Genomic DNA, 23,063 nt, shown 5'->3' on the forward strand with positions numbered 1-23,063 from the left:
AAAGGAAATATAAACTATCTTAAAAATAGAACAAACTGTTGTAAACTTGCCTGACACACGATCAAGAACTTCAGCTAGAGTTGTTGAGACAGGTAAATGAAGAGTACGAAATTTGTGCCCAGCTCCATACATTGGATGTTGAATTACATGACTAGTAGCATTAATTCTACCTTTGTACAGCTGAAAAATAAAAAGTTAACATGCTTTTAAGATTCAGAAATAAATTAAAACATTAAGTTTCTATAAATATATCTCAGCAAAATAAAATTAACTCTTATGTGTGTTTAAAATGAAAACTTATTTACCCTTAAACTTTAGAGGGTCAAATTATGGTAAGATGCTACTACTCTCAAGTCGTGACTTGTGAATAAAGTTCTTCTATTCAGCGTATTTACTTTTTGCTATTATGATGGATAACTAAGTCTTTATTAGTTCAAATATTTCAAGTATTTTAGTATCACATATTTTAGCCTGAGCCATATTCATATTTTTATATTGTTCTTTGCTTGCAATAACTTCACAAACTTTTCTGCACAGAGAACTATTGCTCCTTTTTCCAAACCATCAGGAAAACTGTTTACTAATATTCATACATAGAACCAACTTATCCTTGTGCAATACTAACGAATGCATTTAATACTTCATAACAATAGAAAAATGACTTAAACACACAGTTTTCCTAAGAACTTCAGAAATAAAGTGGGGATCTAACACATTAAAGATTAATTTGCTAGATATATTAGAAATATACTCTGCATATCCAGATCACTTTTAAGTCTCTTCTTTGGATGTGAAAGGAGGAATCTTCTACCCACTAAGAATAGCCAGACTGTTTCTTCAGATGAAACTGAATTATCTGGTAACTTGTTTTTAAGAACTTGCTTCACTCTCAACTTATTCAGTAACTCTGCAAAAATCTGTTCTATGTAAACCATCTTATTAGAAAACTGATACTACCTTGACGATACCAAATGCTATATTAAGAATTTATCTCAGCCAGGTTGAAACAAAACATTTAAACATCTTCATACTAAAACTTACGTGCTCTCCCTTTTCCATTTAACACTATTTAACATAGTTTCCCTGTCATATATAAAGACACAGCAGTTCAGTCACTGATTGTAACTCTGTTCTGGTAAAGAAGTAAATGCATCTAGTTGCTTTACAGATCAGTTCAAGAATTTATCATTCAAGAATTTATTAGTGGTGTTATGGCTAACGTTGAAGGATCTCTGCCAGTTTTGGAGCATCAAAATTCAGACAGTTCCTCAACAAAATTTAAAATGAAGAAACTGATGCAAGGACTAGAGCTAGCAACATCTATGTTTGTTGTTAATATTTAAGAATACTATTAAAAGGTTTTATGGAAGCATAAGATAAATTCCAGTTTTCTATTCTGTCAGAACAGAGATGTTTTCAGCAAGATGGCTTCCTCTCAAAACAATGCCTTAAATTTTCTTTTAAAATGCTGAATTACAATTTATCTAAACATTACTTTCCAGATACATACAGAAGGAAAAGCTGCTGCCTGACCTATCGAAGTTGAATATACATCGATTTCGGGAGGGTTTAAATTTGAGCCATGTTACCCATGTAGATAGCAAAAACTCTTACTGGACATGGGGATTGAAGAAACAAAGTCACTTTCTCATCCTCGAGCATCAGTTGCAAAAAAAGCCTCCGAATAAATCCTGAAATGTTTCCAGAGGTTGGGAGGTTCCCACGCTGAGGAGAAGACTGGAATAATTCACAGAGAACCTGGAACACAAAATTACATCATATTTAAAATATTTCTATATTTAGGTCTCCAAAATGAAGCTCTATACAGCCATAATAAGCAAATGCCTAAGATCTACCTTCCAGCTATCATTCAAACCAGATCAGAAATGAGCACCACTGAAGAAACTATTAACAGAAAAATTTTTTAAAATGTATAAAATACTGAATACAGCAAAGTAATTGTAAATATGTAGAGTATAAGAAAAACAAAAACTGAAGAAAAAATATTCAGAAAAATAACTTTTGAATTCCTAAAGCAAGATTTTCCTACTCTGTAGCAAAGCATCAGAGAAATGTGCTGACTTATTTTTTTACTCAAGTTAACTGTTCCTGGGGACGGACATTCTTAATATTGAAAGGAAAAATCATTTTAACTGTACTTTCATTCAGCTAGGTCTGAAAGGTTAAAAATTGTGAGGAAATTAGCTAAATTTGCATTACAACAGTGGACTGTTCTGTAATATTCCACATATTCCTGGACACCAACTGCACAGCGTACATGTCTGTGTAAACAAACAGCAATTTTTCTTCAATTTCCTAATTTAAAATACGTGTATGGAGCTTCATTTTCAAATCCCACTTCAAAAGAGTTTAAACCTATGTACTTAAATACAGTATTGTGGATTTTGGTCTGAAGTGTCTTGTTAAGGCCAGACACACATCTTGATACAGCCAAGTGGAATACAAATCCATACACAGCACTGAATGGCCATGTCCAAGTATTCTTACAGCTTTCTAAGTCTGACCAACAAGCTAACAGTTTCAACACAAAATTCTCCCAGTTGACAACTTACAAAACAAATACTTTAAAGGAAGAAAAGAAGTAGTTTCACAATTAGAAACTATGCAAATTTTGACTCGTTATTAACAAAGAAATGACTATCTCATTTATTTTCTGTCTCACCTGTGCCATAAGCCTCTGGTTATTAGGATGGCAAGAAATGCACTGTAAGAAGAAAGCAACTGTTGCATTTTCAATTGCTGTCCGCTGCTGAGTGGTCAATCCTGCTGTTACAGTTGAAGAAAGCAAGCTGGATCTTGCACTTGTCTGTTGTGCAGTCACATTGTGTCCTCCAGAAGTAGCACCAGAATGGCACAACAGAAATAAAAGTGCTGTCCACAGCGGATTGACTTCAGAACCACCCAACCAGTCCTTCATTATGTGGCTGTTGCCAACTTCCGTCAAAAACCTGAGAACAGGAGCAACCAGGTCTGCTGTGATAGGCATTTTATTAAAGTGCTGTGGGACATGGTGCCTCCTGAGTCTATCCTGGGTGATATCCGTTGATTGTGCATTGCAGTCCAAGCTAGAAGTATGGTTAAAGCAAAAACTAGCAAGACTTCTTACAAGCAGCGAAGGCAAACCTGAGTCCAATAACTGCTTGATAGCTTCAGGAGACTGAGATGAAGCAGCAAGAGTAGCCAGGTGAGACTCTGTTAGTGCAAGAGGGGCCTGTGCGTTTTTAGAGTCATCTGTTAAAGATGAACTGAGATCCTGCTTTTTGCTGTCATCAGTCATGGACAGTCTGTGTTGACACTGCATTGGAGGAGGAGTGATACCCATCCACCCCATGAGTAAGGAAAAGTAATTTGGGTGGATGTGGCACATTGAGCAAAGCAAACTATCAACAGCTTTCTTCAAAACCATGTTGCAGGGAAGAGACATGGACCAGTTAAACAGTGATCTGTAGAAGACAAAAATAATATCAAAACATAGATAGCTTGCCACTCGTATTCTCTTTTCTTTGTCATTTTATACATCTTTCACATTAACTATTCTAGAAACTGTTGTAAAACTGAGCTGAGTTCGACAGCCTCTTTTGTATCACTGTATTAGCAGGACATTCATTACCTAGAAGGCATGCCTAATCCCTATATCTGAATTTATTTCATCATACTGTATTAAAAATAGCACAGAGGTGGCTCTTGCAGGGATGTTGCCATCAAAGACAGGATTTCCATCTTTGGACAGCTGTCACTTAATTTACACATTTTTGAGACAACTGCAACATCTCTGTGCTTTGAATTCTTCAAGATGCAGCTACTAGAATGGCACACATTTTCCACAAAGTTCTCTTATTTAGTCCTTTGCTTTTCTCTTCTCCTTCCCCCCACTTTTTTTTTTTTAACATTTCTTTTATTAGAATTCTAACTGAAGATGTTGCATAGAAAATGAAAGGAAGAATCTCATTGGTTGAATGACACTATTCTTACTATCCTTAGGACACAGGCTAAAAACAACTACCTTTAAGCTCACTTCTATTCAAATAATATCACATCAGTGGCACCTGAATGCAAAAGCTAATTTTGCTCCAATTATTCAGCTTATATTTGCAAAGTGGTATTTATAAATCAGTGAAAATATTATACTTCAACTACTCTTAACAAGCTGGTGCGAAGAAATATTTTAAAAAGCAGTTTTCTGAATTGCATTCAAGTTACTATACATATACAAGATATATAATCTTGAACTCTAAATATACACATTAATGCACACTTTGCAGCACTCTGATGTTAATATTTTAATAATTTGAATGTATCATCCCATATCACGTTTCTATTTAGAAGATAAGAATTCTTTTTCTGTCTTCTGGATGGAAGTATTATTCTATGTTTAGTTAAAGAAAATTGAAGACTCCAAAAGAGAATGTAGATGTAACAAATGTTAATTTCAATGCGGGCTGATTAAAAACTGCTCCAAGATAGAACACTAACTGTGACTTTGGAAAAGTTCCCAAACTTTGAGTGGCAAGTATTTTTTAAAATCCATATATAACAGCACACAAAGTCTTCACCAACTATAAATTCAATACAATCCTTCCATGAGGATTTTCTAGGTAAGTTTATTGTCCGTAGAAAAATAAAACTCTTTTCCAACAAGATATTAAAAATAACTACGGAATAAATTAGTATATAGTGGTAAAAAACAGAAGTAGTGAAATCAAACATGGGAATGACTGGAAAATACATCCAGAGGAGAAGTGACATATCCCATGAAGGAGAGCTTAAGAGTTATAGTTAGAGTCAAAAAGTTGAAATATCAAAGAAGATGAAAACAGTGGAGATGTTATTTTTCTTAGAAGAATTATTTTTCCCATGTTTAACAAAAATCCTTCTCTACTCATTTAAAAATATATCATGTAATTTGCTCCAGATGCTGGCTGATATGAATTATAGTTTTACTTGGCAGGAGGTAGAGGAACAGGACTATCCTGCAACATGCATACTGAAACTAGGCACAACAGTTTTATTAGCATTTCTTCATTTCATCCTATGCTGGAAACAACATACTCTCCAGCAGACAGGAATTCAACTGTTAATCCCACTTCCATATTAGAGCAAATCAAATTGGGTTACTCATTTTAAGAAATCTATTTTATTATCCCTCTTTCTTCTCAAATGTTATAATTCTTAATATGTACCACTTTATGTACATGTTTAGAGCTACAAAGCCAACTGTTTAGATATCCTTTTTAGTATTCACTCTTTCAACCAGCATCAGGGATGTCAATTTCCACTACTTATTCCACTTCAAGCTGTATTATTTCAGAACAAAATAATTTAGTTAGAAAAGTATGTGGTACATTACTTTGTTTGCTTTACTTACTCGAAGAGCTCTCTGTCCAGCAATGCTGGTAAATCATATTCAACAAGCAGTTCATAACTATGCCACAAAATCGCTGCTACACAATGCAAGTGGGAAGGAGATGGCATCAAAAGACCATACTCTCTTGTTGAGCTATTTGGACAAATGTAGCTGACCCGGCCACTTTTTTTCATAGCTGCAACTCTTGCGGAATCACTGACCCATTTTAACAGTGCTTGAATCCTGGAAAGCAAGATGATATAGTACATTACAAAGGGTCAAAGAAACACTGAAAAACAAATTAACTTGCTCTCTCTGAGTAGCTTGATTTAGGCATTTATCACTTTCTTTGAAGCAGAGTTCAAGAATGAGCTCAAACTCCATTTTCAAGACTTAAATCACTAACAGCGCAAAATAAATTAAAAACACATATCATCTTTGACAGTCAAATGTAAGTTTTCTTACTACAGAAAAGGAAAACATAGAAGGTAACTAAGTTCTAAGTATTTGAGAGAAAATTCAGCTGAACACTAAGAGTTTTCTCTCTTTCCTAAGACCAAATAAGAGAGGGGAAGCATATTCTGTAAAGGATGGAAAGAGCTAGAGGGGAAAGCTGAAAGGCTTCTTTAGATTTAGGTGCTTTCAGGCTATATTAAAATAATCAGATTTTAAAAGGCTCTGCTTTTGTGTCACTGTTTAGCAGACTGTACGCACTCCCATAGGATAATCCAAATAACATTACCTATCTTTTGTTCCAGGATCTTGAGTTGTTCCCAGCTGATAAAGAATGTCTATTGTGGAGTCAGAAGAGAGACCATTTAATCTTCCAAACAGTAAAGGGCTATTCAGATCTTGCCGCATTCACAAAAAAAAAGAAAAGAAAAGAAAAAAAGACCAGAAATGGGGGGTTTGGGAGGAAGAGGGAGAGGGGAAAACAACAGAAGTACTTACATACATATTTTTTTTTTTAAGTACTCACAAAATTGTGAAAGAATTGCAATGTTAACACTGAACTGAGTTTTGCCATTAACATATGCAGGCTAAGACATCACTATCATGATATTCCACACTTAATACGTTCAATATAATGTCCAGCCTTACTATAGAAGAAAAAAATTAATTGCAACATTCATCAGACAGAAGACTTGCAGACTTAACTAGTAGGATTTTCCTCAATGTATTCCCAAAAGGCAGAATCCAGTCACAGAATTAAGAACATGACTAATTACAATAGAGCTTGTCAAGCCTCATTCATTCGAGAAGCAAATGTTTGGTTCAGTATGGAAGCCCATTTAATTCCAATTTCCCCCAACGTGACTCTAGCCCAAGAATTCCTTGGATTATTTCCAACTCATTTTCTCCTTCCTACATTCCCCATCTCCCGTCCTTTAGGAAACTACTCTTCTATTTAACAGCATTTCAATAAACGATAACGTGCTACTCTGTCACATTAACTGATGGTGAAGTATATCACAGGAGGCATTTTGAAAAGGTGTTTTCTGTTAGAATCAGGTACTTCAAAATAGAACAAATAACAGTTCAGATCTCTTTCACTGGAAAGCCACTAAACAGCAAAGCAAAGTGGTACAGAATCATAAACACGCAAAAATCCCACAGTACATTGACTGAAGACTACTGCTGTGGGACATAAATCAGTTGCTGAATAACTGCCTCACTTAGTGCTATTCAAATTTTACTCTATCCTACAGCTTATTACAGATCAAACATTACCATACTTACTTTTCTTAGAACTACTCTGAGGTATTCTTTATGTTGAAACATCTAGACACTGCGTACAGGTATATACACAGCCATGCTTAGGATATATTGCACAGCCTACTTCTGTGACTTCAGAACATTCCCCTTATCATATGTTCTGCACAAATCAAAACAGTGCTGGTTGCACTGTTTCACTATTTTAGAGGTACTCAGACACAAAGGTCTGTCATGCCCAGAAATATAATGGCAAATTAAACAATGCTGCCATGAAAAAACAGCAAGTACTGGCAAGCAGAATTCAAACTCTGAAAGTAACATGCAAATACTAAATTTGTAATACAAGCAACTTTTAAAGCAAAAATTGAAAAGAAAGACAATGCACTCACCTGCAGGGTCACTCCCTGATGCTGAGCAGTTTCTGAGAAGAATGTCAATCAATTTGAGGCCTATTCTGGTGGACTGCAGCCCAATTTTTACAAGCACAGCCTCAATATTTGGAGAATGCATACCACAGTATGGTGACATCAGTAATGCAGCACATGTCTGCAACAGATTAGCAGTGGGTGCTGCAGCACTAGCCATCATTCCTTCTAAATCACTTATGTGAGTGAGGCAGTGGTGTAATAATCTTAACCAACCAATACTGAAAAAAAGGAAAAGAGGAAAATGAGCAAAATGTGTCATTTCCCCATTCTATTTTTCATCTATAATGTATCTACTTGTATTAGATTCTATGACAGGTATTGCAGAAAACTTCTGTGACACCATCAGGCAACATGAGAAAAGTACATTGAAATAATCTAAGAGTACAATGTAACATACATTAGCACTACTGTTGCAATTACTACTTTGAGTTCATAAGAAGGGCGGGATTCATGGCAAAGGTAGAATTTTTATGTTTTTTTTTTTTAGCATTATATTATCATGTACAGGGACAAACCACACTTTTTTCTAGCTCTGAAGTACTCCTTAGAGCCTGCAATAAATGCAAAGTCACATAAATATGAAAGATGAAATAGCACATCTCCTCACTTGGACACAAATGGATTGACATACAAGGTCAAGATCCTGCAGTAATAGTTGGCAACTACTTATTATACATTTTTCCCCAAAATAAGAGCTTTTAAGAGGATTAATAGCTTCCAATGGCAGGGCTAGCTGTGCATCTTTTTAGGATCATTCACAAACTACAGTGTCAGTGAGCACAGAGTCCCACCTGACATAAAAACCGCAGGAAAACAACAGAAATTAAATCTGTTTATCATTGCATTTCTTCCCCAACTTTCTTTCAAACAATATTGCTCACTATTCCTTTTAATAATAAGTAATGCTAAAGCAATCTAAATTGTACACGAAATAAATGACATTTCACGAACAAGTTTTCACACTTAATTTTACCCACTTTTTTGAGATGGGGAGGCAGTGAAACTATGGGAAGCTTGTAAAATATATCCTACGCAAACCTTGCATTTTTATTTTAGGGAAAAAATATTCCAAGATATTTTTCATGAAAATAATAAATTCTCAGCTATGTCTAAACCAAAATTATACTGAAGTTTATTTAACGTATCTATCAAATTACTGCCATGAGTCTTTTGAGATACTAATCAAAATAAGCTGAAAACCACAGTAAAACATTTCAAGATGTTAAGAATGTACACTCACACTCTCTTTGGTAGTGACTGTTTTTGTTTAACTTGAAGCTAACTTTTTCTGAAGTACAAATATAAAGGAAGAACAATTTGTCTATGAAAATCGGTTTTGCTGCTTTTCAAGATCATGGATCAGTTTCAGTTACACAGCTCCTATAAAATATACACCAGACAGCAAGCATCGTTCTCTGAATTCCCATTCTGTCAGGTTTTGTTTTCTTTTCAAAGGCATAAAATACTTAAAAATTTTCCTCATACCTCCTTTTCAAACATAAAAACAACACAATTCAAAGTTGAAATGTACAAAAGTCATGAATTTTAATCATTAAGTAAACTAAATTTCAATCAAATCAATAACCTAAAATATTTACCTGTAAATGATTAAATTCAGGTTGAAAAACACTGAGGTTGTCCTTACATGCCTATTTTTATTTTAAAAGTAAGTATGAAATTCAAAATCATGCCTAAGCCAATCAAAGCTTTTGAAAAGAGTTCTTGCTGATATGCCAGAATCATAACATTCAGTTCCTATTTCTCAATTGTTTGTAAATAGAAACACTGGATACAACTTTCACAAAACATTCTAATGTACTATTTCTATTCCTGCTTCAACATTTACGTAACTTTCCTGACTTCAGAAGAGATAAGAAATATGCTGCTACTTAAATTTTTTTGGACAACCGCCTATAATTAAGGACACCAAATGTAAGTTTTAATGCCTTCACATCCTTTGTTTTTGTTCACCACTACAGAGATGAAACATTTTCATTTCACACATACAGAATAAGCACACTACAAAGCATGCTCTAGTCGCTGTCAACTGACAGCAGAAGCTTACCTTGTTTTAGAAACCTGATCCTCAGAAGGAAGGAATGGATTATTGACTGTTGCAGATGAGGTGTTTCCAAAAGCTGTGAGGCCCAACAGTTTGATTTGAGAGAGGCCTAACGTACTAGCATCCCGTGGACGATGGAGACGAAGACAGACAGCTGATGCAACTTCAGCTTTTACAAGCTGTATTTTTATGTATGTGAGACCGCTTGTGATAACAGGAGTTGACAAAGGTAACATATTGACACCATCTGCACTTATTTCAACAGATACTGATGAAGGGCAAGCTACGGAGCAAGGTAAGAAGGTTTAATACCATTTAAAAGCCTGTACTGGTTTGAATTTTAAGCATTAAACATGTATTCATTTAGAGAAGATGATGAAAATGAACTTAAGCAAACATTACTGAACAATTACAGTTATAGTATGTGTCCTTTGTGATAACATACGGTGAAACGCATCAGCATTCAGATAAATGGGTTATACTGCTTATTCCAAAGACGTGAGATGAAGAAAAGTCCTGTCAGTATAAGTAGCACATTTTTTTGTTTTTGGGGCTATGGCAATAAAAGTTAAGGAGAATAAGAAAATTTCTCTCTCATGCTTTATTGCAACTCCCATACAACACCATTTAGCCTGAAGACTTGTGATCAACATCACGTTCTCTTAAATTTTGAGAATGAAAAGTTTTCTGGCATAGTGATGTTAATGCCACGAGACATGAAATCAATCAGAATCAGAGCCTTCAACTCTGAAGAGAAGTTGAACTAGGAAACTCTTCAACTCATTTATTGGCATTCTTCATATAATGTATCTGCTTTTGTTCTTCTGATGTTATGCTTCTGACACTGCTAAATCTTACTCATCAAACTTTCAAATCAGTGGTGTCAGCAAATGTACTTACTTGCAAGAGAGGCCAGATGAGGCTGGATGTGTATCTCTTTGAGCAGCACTGCTGCAGGAAGATGAATTGTGAGATCACACCAAGCCTCCTCAGGTAAAAATATGTATGACCATGCAGCAGATCGAGCTCTTCTATGTGGAGGAGTAGCCTGTAACAGTACTTCAGCAGGTTGGGCAGTAGGGCTGCTTGAGGTGATGGAACCTACAAAAAACAGCAGTATCAACATTATTTATAAATATTTATTAATTAAATCCAGATTAATTTAGCACCTGAATTATGGAAAACAATTTTTAATATCTGTTTTGTTTATTCATACATTCCACACATGATCATGATAATTGCTGACATATTTTTCTTTTAATTTTCAAGTGTTTTATATATAGTTTGCCTATATACATGAATGTGCATGTGCTTGAATGTTTGCTAGAGTGCATCTGCTATCAAACCCCTGAACTTTTCATCAAAATTTAATTACAGAAGCAAGCCAATCAAAAGGTCCAGGTTGAACAGTATGCTTACAACTTGAACTCTGTTCATTCATAGTAAACCTAATGAGAGTTTTAAAGGTTTCAAATGTCTTTATAATCAAAATCTGCAAACATTTCTCTGAAAAAGTTTTGTTTAACATGATAACCCTTTTTCTAAATTCAGACACCAAGCAAAGACTGCAAGCAAACAAGACTGGATCTGTGCTGTTCCAACTACAGATACATGAGGTGTTTTAATTTCGAGCAGCTCCAGCCTCATCCTATGACTGACTGCCTATTATTAATTGGAGGAGAATTCCTAAAGTATAAATTTTGACACACTTTCATCCCAAATGAATTCAGTTTGTTTGTGCCTTAGATAATATCACTCAATGACAATCAAAGTGTAGTAAGTAAAATCCATCGGAAGGTACATTTCAAAAGCATGCTCTCAATAGGAAGTGAAATATTAAGACAGATAAACTCAAAGCAGAACACCAAGAACTGCAGCACTTTCCAAGGCCGAGGATGAAACGCGCAAGAAACTGCTGTGATATGTTTAGGATCTTCACTACTTGAAAATAACTCAGTACCAACATCTGCAGGTTTCTCAAATTTATCTCTTCAGAATTTGTGAATAGTGAAGTAGATTAAGAATGGTTCCACATTCTGATAAATAAACCTTCTGTTTTCTTCCTAGCGTCATTTTATTTGATTATTTTAAATTTGAATGAAAGGATTGAAAGGGACTTCTTTCTTGTCCTACAGTATTTCCAAAGCTTTTTAAAAGCTTTCTTCACTCATGACAATAAGATACTGGGCATACACATTTGTCAGCTACACTGGGGCTAATGAACAGCAATATGAATCAAGACACTAGTAGTGGAAGAAAGAAAACCTCAGTAAAATATTAGAGTACATTTACACCTTAAAACTCATGCATTTTAATATGTGGTAGCCATTACACTGATACCAAAAAAGCACTGCAATTTTAACAAACATTCGCGCTGGTAGCATTGATGCATCTAGGTACAAGCATGAAAACAGTATCAGCATGAATAGCCCAATGCTCCAGTATCTGCTGCTGTCTGACCTAGCTCACGCTCATTCTGAGTGAAATGCTATGAAATGCTTCTGTAACAGCTGGACTAAATCTGTTGTGCATTAAGTGCAGCCAGTGAGTCTTAGTGGATTACTGTAGAAACTGGGCTGGAACCCAGGGGAGGAAGAGGCTTACCTTGATTCAATGACTACATCACATACTGACCATTTCCTTTCCTTCCATCCCCCAATCAAACAAGCTCTTATTAACATGGAGGAGGAGATCACCAAGCAATTTGTTTTCTCACTCAGCAACATTCTGAAACACTAGCACCCTCTCTGTTTAGAAGGTCTGGTAGTACCTCAATATTTGACACAATACTTCTTGTTAAGAACATGATGTGTACTGATGGACAGTCAGCTGAATATGAGCCACCAGTGTGCGCAGGTGGCCAGGAAGGCCAATGGCATCCTAGCTTGTATCAGGAATGGTGTGGTGAGCAGGACTAGGAAGTCATCCTCCCCCTGTACTTGACATTGGTGAGGCCTCACCTCGAGTACTGTGTTCAGTTTTGGGCACCTCAGTACAGAAAGGACATTGAGGTGCTGGAGCAGGTGCAAAGAAGGGCAACAAGGCTTGTGAAGGGCTTGGAGAATATGTCCTATGAAGAGAGACTGAAGGAACTGGGGATGTTCTGTCTGGGGAAAAGGAAGCTGAGGGGAAACCTTATTGCTCTCTTCCAATAACTGAAGGGTGCTTACAGTGAGAGCAGGGTTGGTCTCTCTTCACTGGTGACAGGATGAGGGGAAATACCTCAAGTTGCACCAGGGTAAGTTTAGGTTGGATATCAGGAAACATTATTTTACAGACAGGGTTGTTAAGCACTGGAATAGGCTCCCCAGGGAGGTGGTTGAGTCACCATCCCTGGATGTGTTTAAAATCCATTTGGATGTCGTGCTCAGGGACATGATTTAGTGGAGGGTTGTTAGTTAGGGTAGTATGGTTAAGTCATAGTTGGACTCGATGATCTTTAAGGTCTTTTCCAATCTAAGTGATTCTATGATTCTATAATTGTATGATACAGATTCAAATGGCCACTGGATATTAAGGTGAGAGAAGGTTGTATTACTTACCCAAGGGCGCAAAATTGTGAATTCCCTCTGCATTATCAGGTTCAGAAGCTAGCACTCTGGCTTTCAAACTACTGTCTGTTGCTTTGGTGGGACCAGAATCAAGGAATTTCATAATAGTTGAAACCATACTTCTTGCTGTGTTAACAATAGCTCTTGTGCTAGTTACCATGTTGTTACAAATAAGCTGAACACCACCTAAGTATAATTGGGATAGGGAAAAAAAAACAACACCTGTTCAGAAGCCTATGATAGATTCTAAGCAAATAAACACATATTTAATAAATTTGCTTCTCTAGACACGTCTGTATTCCTGAAGTGCCATAAAACCTACAATAAACCTTCTACTTGAAGCACCCAAAGAAAACACATTCTTACCCATATCATGAAAAGCCTTCAGTGCCTCGCTTGTGTCCAAGACTCGTAAAATGAACCAGAGGAGTGGTTCAGACAACTGACAAGTGGCAAGAGAACCCTAAAAGAAAGTTAAGAAATACAATTTCATACAGAATTAGAAACTGTAATAAGAAATCCCACCACAGTCAACCTCTCTACCACAAAATAGCAGTATCATCCTCCAGAAGGTTCACTCTTACACAGGAGAAGCCTTTGTAGTAAGGAAAAGATTAAATGACAAGGTAAGTAGCTGAAGGGAATTAAGAATATTGAACATTATAAATACACAGTAATATAAACACAGTAAACGTATTTTCCACTTGAACACAATGAAACATTCAATTCACCAGGAATATTAATAGGAATACCAAAATATCCTTGGAGAAAATCTAAACTCTCTCCCCCTTCAAAACAATGGAGACTTCCTATCTTCTGCACCACAGTTATGTCGGAAAAATATTAAAATCAGTTAGTTTACTGACATGACTATAGCTTACTGCATCAACCAAAACGTAATCATCTTGAAGAACAGCAAAGTTAAAGGGAACCTACCTGTCTTCCCATATACCCACAAGCCATGTAAGTAAGAATTGGCTGAAGCATCACTTGCACCGTTGTTGCTTTCTTACTAAGTGTTGTCAGGATAGTGAACAATCCATCTCCAACTGATATTGCATCTAAGCCACCATGAAAGTTTTCATGTTTAGTAAGATGTAAGCCACTTGCACCTTAGTAAAAACAGGAACAGTTCAAGGTTCAGAAGCTGAGACCTAACAAATTGTTACAGCATAGAGGAGAACTTAAGGATATTTAAATTTCATTTCAGCTAAATATTGGCATGGATTTTACAAGAAGGATAATTTTCAGGTTCGTATAAACTACCATTAGTTCGTAGCTTAACATCTGCATCTCTATTGGAAATACCTCTCCTTGAACTTTTCTTTCCAGTGTTACAGTTCAGGATTTATTCAGTAATATTGATTACATATTTGCTGAAAAGGAGGAAGGAAAGTAGTAGGATATTCTTCCCTAAGAGAAACTACCTCTGTAAAAATTACTGCCTCACAGAGCATATGACATCAATTTGAGCTTTTAAAAGTGGTTTTAGAGTGGAGTTGGGGAAATGGATTTCATTTCCCTTCCATTTACAGGAACTGGAATTATACTCACAGAAAATAATATAAAGAATGTGTTTAAGTGATCTTTGCAGTATGCCTTAGAGAAACATTTTGGCAAGAGAATTGACAGCTATAGTACTTTAATCACTTTTAAGTTGTCAAGAAAGAAAATACTGGTAAGCTTTGAAAGCATGGAGACAGACAGAAGTCTCTTAGGACTCAATCTCTGCAGTGTCTACAAAAGTTAAAAATAAATGACAGTCAAAGAAGGTGTTGCTAAGATTTTAGATTTTGAGGCATGGGAAGGGAAGGGTAGGATGGGAATACTATTACTTATGTGATTTTCATAGTCTGTCAATGACGAAGCATAAAATCCTAATGAAATGCAAAGACAAAACTCACAAACAGTTTAACTTCAGGTGACAAAAGAGTTACTGAAGGCTATTCCGGTTCCTGATCTACTGGCTTGTAAGGTGCAGTAAATCAACACTATTAGCAGAAATTGTGACACCAGAGCCATTACTTACTAGTGCACATCTGTTTAAGTCTTTCAGTTTATCTTTCCTGGGTAGCCAGCATTCTGCGCTACCCATCACATGTTTACTACTAAATGCTGGTAACTGATTTTTGGATCATACATATCCTTGGCAGCAATCTTAGAGAAATGTTTTGTTTAAAGAAGTTGTCTGGAAAAAGCTAAATACAGATTTTCTTGAAGGAACTAAAACCACAAATAACTATGTTACATCTTCCCAAAACACACAAATTAGTTTCAGTAACCTATATCAAAAGACCCTAAGGCAAACCATTGAAGGGATTCAGTTGGCCCAGTACTCTGAATTCTATGAAAGACATATTGAAACAATGCTATCTTTCCAAAATGATTTCTTAAAAAATACAAAATATGTGCTAGACACAAACTGGTGGTTCAGAAAGACATAAAAATTGAGGAGAGTATTTGAATTTCACCCCCAAAAACATGTATGCAAAACAATCAACCATGCACAGAAAAAATTACTTTCAATGTTTGTTCATATTGCATTTGTGATACAACACCAACTATCCAGAGTGAAGGATGAAGTGTTTGAGAATTAATTTCAGGAAGATTCCAACAATGCACTTCAGGCTGTTCAAGTCCTGCCTGCTGCTTAATCTGACCACTGGGGATTGCTACTTTCTCAATTGCTCTTATAACAAATGGACCACTGGTCAGACATTCACAGATTCTCATCCAAAGAACACATTGTTTTCTGATACCATGTTGGTTAAACACTTTCACATCCACTTAAGACAAATTCAGCACAGAAGACAACAGAGAAGCTTTCTCGGAAATAAGAGAAACACTACAGAGTACAAAATTTCACAATTATTTTTGTATCTGAAATGGAGTGCAGGGTCCAAGCCTATTTTTCTGAAAACTATTCTTCTACTTTTACACACACATTACCTTTATGTAGTATTTTATCTGATAGTTCAAGTTGTGCAAATAAACTGTATGTTATCTTCACAGCTCAAAAGCACGTCTCAAAGATATCTACTTGGAGAAAACACACCCTAGACACATGTCCAACAAACAGCAACTTTTCTGTTTGAAGTATCATCAGCATTCCACACTTCTTAGTAACAGGAAGAATTCCCACAAATATATTACTAGAACCCTAAAGAGCATGCTGGTAAGGAGACTTCTGGAAAAAAAAAAAAAAAAAAAAAAAAAAAAAAAGAGTAGAAAAGTGCCTGCATTTTTGCAATGGCACAGTTGTAATTCTTCTCTTCCAAAAGTAATTCAAAAAAGAAAAATACTGCTATATGAAGTGAACTATCAGGGTAACATGCCTGTAGTACAAACTGAAGACTAATTCTAATCCATGTATGGAGACATGCAAAGGCAAAGACTGAAATACAGGAAATTCCTTTTAAACATAACAAAGTGTATTTTTCTTTAAGAATAACTGAACGCTGGTATAGACTTCCCAGAGCAGTTGTGGAGCCTCCACTCTTGAAGAATTAAAAAATCCACTGGATAAGGTACTGAGGAACCTACTCTCTGCATCAGGATCTCCTTGTGTAGGGAAGTTTAACTAGGCAATCTCCAGAGGACCCTTCCAACATCAATCCTTCTGAATTTGCTGAATCCCAGAATTACAAATGCCAAACGTTCCCATTTGGCTTTAATTACTGTCTCCCACCTTACAATGTTTTTGTCCCCACCTTACATCACTTGCCGTCCTTCTCACTTTTCTATCAGCTTCTCTTTTTCTGTCTTTTTTTGACACATTTTGTACATCTGTGCCAATGCATTAGTTTGTAGAAGTTTAAAGTATTTACCACCACAAAAGACCTCCCCCTTCAATTAAGAAATACCTACCAATAATCATTGCCATAGCACTGCTGTTACACTGGCCAAGGGCAGACAAAATCTGGCTCATAATTTGTTGGTTGGCTAACACCAAGTCCGCAACATACGCAGTTGATCCTTGAATACTAGGATTGTTTCCATTGCCATCTTTGCCTCCTGAAACCTTTTCTTCATCAGACACACTGTCTGTGGTGCTGCTTGCTACTGGTACACGGGCACTATATTCTCGGTTACTGGAAAGTGGCAGCTGAACTAAAATGTTCACCAGTTTTAACAAATCAAACATAAGTTGATCCCTTGTCATTTCTCCACAAACAGCTTTGGCATCACCTGGACGGATAATGTTGGCAAAAAGCCCTCCAAAACATGCTCTAGCACCCACAGAGCTGTCTGAGCCGCTGCGAGACATCACTTTGTCCGAACATGTAATGTAATGATGCACAAGGAAGGTTATAGACTCGATCACTGCAGAAATAGTGCTAACTGACACAACTTCAAAATTCTGTTCCAGGGTAAATTCCAAGAGTTTCACTTGTGCATCCAAAGGCCCTTGGCCTGTCTGAAAAGCACCTCTGAAAGGAAAAAGGAAAAAAAAGATATTTCATTATTCAATATTAACAAGATAGATAATTTTTTGCTGTTGTTTCCTTGAGATTTAAGAATCAAAAAGCACACCAGACTTCCAATAAAAAACCAGCCATTTCCAGAAATGCAATTTGAAGCATAACTTGATCTTTCACGTAGGTTAAGCATTCATAATTTTTAAGCTACCAATGACTACACAGTCAGCAGAATCTCTTCATGCTTTAACTTTTCTGATACTACAAACAACAAAAGCTTCTTTTCCAAAAGTTGGAAATCTAGTTAGATCTTTGTTTCACTTTTTTTTCTTTTTAACTGACCAATTAACTTTGTGAGTATGTATTTCAGATACAGTCCTGTTCAGTTGCTGTGGATGAAAAGTTTCATAAATTTGCAGGGAAACTGCATGGGAAGAAGCAGTCTAATACAGTAGTATCATTAGGATTATTTCCTTAATTCTAGTAGGATAATTCAACAGGATTTGTCCCTCTGTAATTTTTTTCCTCCAAAGTAGAGAGAAGAATGGTCAGTTTTAAGCTTTCCGAATAACAACTATATGTAAAACCATGAGAAGATATTCAAATTGTCACAGGTAGGTGCTTACAGGTTGATTACTTGAGGGATCTCTTCTGGCACTAAGCTTATTTTGCCATTTGAATCATAGAATCACAGAATGGCCTGGGTTGAAAAAGCCCACAATGATCATGTATTTTCAATCCCCTTGCTATGTTCCGGGTTGCCAACCACCAGACCAGGTTGCTCAGGGAGCCACATCCAACCTGGCCTTGAATGCCTCCAGGGATGGGGCATCCACAACCTCCTTGGGCAACCTGTTCCAGTGTGTCACCACCCTTTGTGTGAAAAACTTCCTCCTAATATCTCACCTAAACCTCCCCTGTCTCAGTTTTAAACCATTCCCGCTTGTTCTATCACTATCCAACCTTGTAAACAGACATACCCCCTCCTGTTTATAAGTTCTTTTCAAATATTGGAAGGCCACAATGAGGTCTCCCTGGAGTCTTCACTTCTCCAAGCTAAACAAGCCCAGTTCCCCCAACACTTCCTCATACAAGAGGTGCTCCAGCCCTCTGATCATCTTAGTGGCCCTCCTCTGTGTTTTCACACATTTACCAGTAGACTGTAAAATGAACTTTCTCAATCAAGTGTATCTAACATAAAGCTGGTTCTAATTCTCTAAGAGTGGTTTGGTTAGTAACTTGAAACATTTCTCTATATCTTTTGACACTGAGTAGTCAGTCCCACTATAACATTAAATGCAGAACAAAACATTTTCTATAAACAGATTTGAAGAAAATATTTGCCATTTAATTAATTCTAACAGTAAAATTCTGCTTTTTTTTTTAAACAATCAGTCTTACAATTTGGTCAGACATAGTACAGTTCAATAACTGCCTGAGGATCTGCAAATAGTCATCAAAGCCCTTTTTTAGTGCTTTGCTTCCATGTTATATTTCAGTCCTACTTTTAATTTGTCTTAAAAAAAATCTTAACGCAACTCAAAAGCTATCATTTCAATGGCTTAATCAGCTTATTTCAAGTATGCTATAACACATAAGTATGCATTCTAAGATTCACTATGAATTAACGATTTTACAGAATAATTAAATTTCTTGTGTGAGGAATAGTCCATTAACATAACCTAGTGAACATCACCCATCCAATTCAAATTAATGATGTAAAATTTCTTAGAGAAAGCTGACATAGTTTTCTGTAAGATTAAAGGATAGATAACACCAAAGTGCCACCTACTGGAAAAGAGGGAAACAAGAAAATGAGGAAGCCCTTCCCTCATTAAATTTTTGTCTAAAGACCTGTAGAACAACTATATCAGAAGTAAATCATAATTCCTACCACACTTCAGGCCAAACAACTGCCACATGACTAGTTTACTGCTCTACACACAACAGTCTTGGGCCCACTGACTGAGCCTTCAAGAAGCAGACCTGCTAAGCACAAGGTATAAGCTCCTCGCTGCTGTGTAGACAGTGGTACTCCTCCTCCACACAACTGAGGAGACACTACATCAATAGAGAAGAGCAGGACAGAGTAGATTTTTTCAATGTGGGGAAGAGGAAGCAAGAAAAGGGAGACAGTGCTAACTCCTCAGTGCTATGCCATCAACAACCTGACCAGGCATGAAAATGGCCAGGCTAAGAAACTGTCCCCATAGCAATACATAAGACAGATGCATAAGACAGATCACTAGCAGGTTTCCCTTCTCTTTCTAAAACCAAAAGCTGAAAGCCTTCTAAAACCACAAATCTTAGTAGTCCTTACATATTTTTGTATCCATATAAAGAAATGTTAGAGTGGTATCATTCGTGATTACTCAACATGGATATCCCCAAACCTGAACTTTGAACTAAGCAGCAGAGCTAAAATAACATGCAGTTATAGTAAAAAAATCAAATAAAATCAAATAAAAAACAAAACAAACAAACAAAAATCCCAACAACTCAATTAAAGAGGGAGGCAGAACATTCAGGAATAAACCCTTCATTCACAAACTAATGTACGATGCAGAAAACAGGCATTGCTAGGTGTCAAGACCTTAAGAACCTTCAGAAGCTAGTAAAGCTAGTGAAATGACATTAAAAGGTCAGTGAGGAATGACTTGCCTAAATGACCATCCTGTGTAAAGCCAGCTTCAGATACTGATGAAATCCATACAGTGTAAGCCGTAAGATACTTGGTTCATTTTCCACATTAGCAGAGTTTGAGATTATGTTTGAAATGCTGAAACCTTTTCAAAACTGATATGTAAAGTTCCGAAATATAATCGGAACTTTAAAGCTAGAAAGAAGTAGTAACAAAAAGATGCCTTCACCTTTTCTTAGTTACGATAATTTCATTGCAGGGAAGAAGAAAGAGATCTTATCAACAACAACAGAAGTTCCAAGCATGAATATTCCTGGATCTAAAGAAGCTTATACTGATGCTCAGGGACCATGGCTGCATTTAAAATGCAGAAACACTACCAGATCATTTGGTGTCTTAGGACTTTCTACTGTTTGCTGGAGATGAAACTGGAATTGGGTACTCTGGTAATACATTCAAAATACGGTAATTCTTTTATTTACTGGATGCAATTAGTTATTTTAAAGGAATAGCACACAGATTTAAGTATTTCTGCAGGCGAATCGGACAACTGCTTTTTCACAAAAAACGGTACTGAAGAAGGAGTACAATAAACTTGGTCATGAATTCAGATCTTGCACTAAGGTTTAAAAGAGACTTTGAATCCAGAAAAAGCAGATAAATGAGTAAGAAAAGGACAGGCCATCCAAGAAGCTGAGAGTTGCAACAGATTTGGAAATTAGTGGTTAATGCTCCATATGGCCTCAGCACAGCTGGAGACTGCAGCACTTTCACTGTATGTTCTATTGAGACAACTTTATAGTAAGAAAAATATGCTTAAAAGTTCTGCCTCCTGTGTGTTCCCTACTATCTTAAGCAGAAGCCTACAATTCACCTTCGCATTTCCTTCTGTTCTCTGTCTGTCCTTGAATTTGTAGAACACAGAATATAGAGAATATAAAGAATAAAGAAGAGAAAGGAAAGTAGAGACAAAAAGCACGATGCAAAGCCTTATTTTCATATGAGTGAGGTTGTCAAAAATTTGATGTTCAAATGATGGTAGCAAAAATACCTTCTTCTCCAATGAAATTATAAGAAAAGGAAAATGCAATAAAACATACAATCTATAGATTTACTCTCCTTTGGTAAGCTCCTTTTTTTCTTCTCGTCAACTTCATGGTTGGTTTTTCACAGTTTTGATGAGAATGAAGCTGATTTAGTACTTTATGGGTAAGAACTTTAAGTAATGGATACAGCTGTAATTAACTGTTTGTATTAATTCCATTTGTTTGCATATGTATATACAAAAGCATGTATCTTTGCCTACATATGCTGGACTTCTGCATCCTTAACGTATGCATGCATTATTACACTACTTCTGAAGTGATCCTTATTCTAAACAACCAAAATCATTAATATTCTTGATAACATTTTTGTGAAATAAATACAATTATGCAATCACACATTTCATCCTACTATTATGAAAGTAATCTATAAATAATTTGCTTTACCTTTGGTTAATTCAGGCCTTTCAGGATGCTTTTGCCTTTTCAATGGGTAAACTCATCAACAGTGCCTTTATTTTAGGGATTACTTTAACCCTGAAAAATGCCTACATCTTAGCCCATGCAATGACACTCCAACTGACTCCTTATTGCTTACATTCACTGTCCCTTGCATAAAGATGGCTGGCAGCGTGTGGAATCCAGGTGTACTTTTCCACATGCTAGAAACTGCCTGGGTGCCACTAGTAGTGCTGTGATCTCAATCCATACACAACTTGGCAGTAGGACAAAAGAGGGAATGTACACATTTTGGTTGTGGCTCACAAACAGATTTTAAAGACAAAGAGGGTAGGAAAACAAAAAACTAAGATTTACCTTTCTGTTGAAAGAATATGTATTAATTTCAATAAAAATTCACTAAACATTTGAGGACAAGTTGATGAAAGGTGCACTTGTAATCGAGTAAGAAATTCTTGCATAGCTTGCGTAGCAGTTGGCCCAACCTAGAGGGAAAAGAATTTTAATAAGTACATACAAAATTGAAATGTCTTCAAGACCAGGATATTGTTCCTAACATGAAAAACATCTTCCAAGAATAGATAAGTATTTCATAACTTAACTTGCTTTCTGAAAAATTTTAGAGTTTTCTACTCCAGACGAATTTATACCATCTGTTTTTCTACCAATATCCGTAAGTAAAAAGCAAGAATTCAGTTCTTTGCCTGACATGTAAGCAAACTGAACTCTGCAAGTTTTCTACGCACACTACTAAAAAATCTTAACACAGAACACATTAACCAAGAAATCACATCCTCCTGGAGCAACTTGTCTACATAAATGTAAAAAGAAAAGTTTACTATTCATAGCAGATAAGCTAAGGATATAATACAATACAATACAGACAACACACATTTCTGTCATGTTTATTTAAATGTTATTATGAAGGATTGTTCTGTTATTTTAATTGCTACTTACCTGTGGACTGTGTTGATTTGTTCCATGAGGATTTGTGCCAGAAAGAAATTTCACTAATACATGAATGAGGTTTGGATCTGACACCAACAGTTGGGCTGTACTTTCCTGAGCTCCAATGGCACTGCTTGGACCAGCTTAAAAATAAATGCATTAAATTAAACCTCTCATCTTAAATATGTAATGTAAATACAACATTTATACTGTATACCTATTACTTTTACTTCATTATGCATAAATATTCAGAAGTAGAATTAAGTACCAGAAGTTGCTTATTCAGGACTACAATTTTGAGTAATGAGTTTTCCATCAAGTACAGCTACAATCCTCCCAAATATTCCACCAGTATCTCAACTTGCTAAGGTAAAGTTCACAAATGTAGAGTTTTAGTTTTGTAGAAACAATATCTACAAAGATTTTGACTCT

At 36.1% G+C, this 23,063-nt stretch overlaps 1 protein-coding gene across 1 annotated transcript in view; it reads right to left on the reverse strand.

Annotated features, from left to right (window-relative positions):
- Nucleotides 1-22,794, reverse strand: part of LOC104909672 (baculoviral IAP repeat-containing protein 6-like) — a 23,015-nt gene extending 221 nt beyond the window's left edge. The window contains exons 1-14 of the mRNA XM_019613500.2: nucleotides 22,641-22,794; nucleotides 22,041-22,168; nucleotides 16,990-17,552; nucleotides 14,059-14,234; nucleotides 13,489-13,585; nucleotides 13,114-13,308; nucleotides 10,472-10,672; nucleotides 9,575-9,854; nucleotides 7,471-7,727; nucleotides 6,108-6,156; nucleotides 5,387-5,608; nucleotides 2,684-3,464; nucleotides 1,615-1,758; nucleotides 16-180 (exon numbers count right to left, since the gene is read on the reverse strand). Of these exons, the coding sequence (XP_019469045.1) occupies nucleotides 16-180; nucleotides 1,615-1,758; nucleotides 2,684-3,464; nucleotides 5,387-5,608; nucleotides 6,108-6,156; nucleotides 7,471-7,727; nucleotides 9,575-9,854; nucleotides 10,472-10,672; nucleotides 13,114-13,308; nucleotides 13,489-13,585; nucleotides 14,059-14,234; nucleotides 16,990-17,552; nucleotides 22,041-22,144 (3,234 nt within the window). The 5' untranslated portion in view covers nucleotides 22,145-22,168; nucleotides 22,641-22,794. The remainder of the gene's footprint in view (nucleotides 1-15; nucleotides 181-1,614; nucleotides 1,759-2,683; nucleotides 3,465-5,386; nucleotides 5,609-6,107; nucleotides 6,157-7,470; nucleotides 7,728-9,574; nucleotides 9,855-10,471; nucleotides 10,673-13,113; nucleotides 13,309-13,488; nucleotides 13,586-14,058; nucleotides 14,235-16,989; nucleotides 17,553-22,040; nucleotides 22,169-22,640) is intronic.
- Between the last annotated feature and the right edge of the window lie 269 nt (nucleotides 22,795-23,063).

Source organism: Meleagris gallopavo, chromosome 2 (assembly GCF_000146605.3).
Source record: "Meleagris gallopavo isolate NT-WF06-2002-E0010 breed Aviagen turkey brand Nicholas breeding stock chromosome 2, Turkey_5.1, whole genome shotgun sequence".
NCBI lineage: Eukaryota > Metazoa > Chordata > Aves > Galliformes > Phasianidae > Meleagris > Meleagris gallopavo.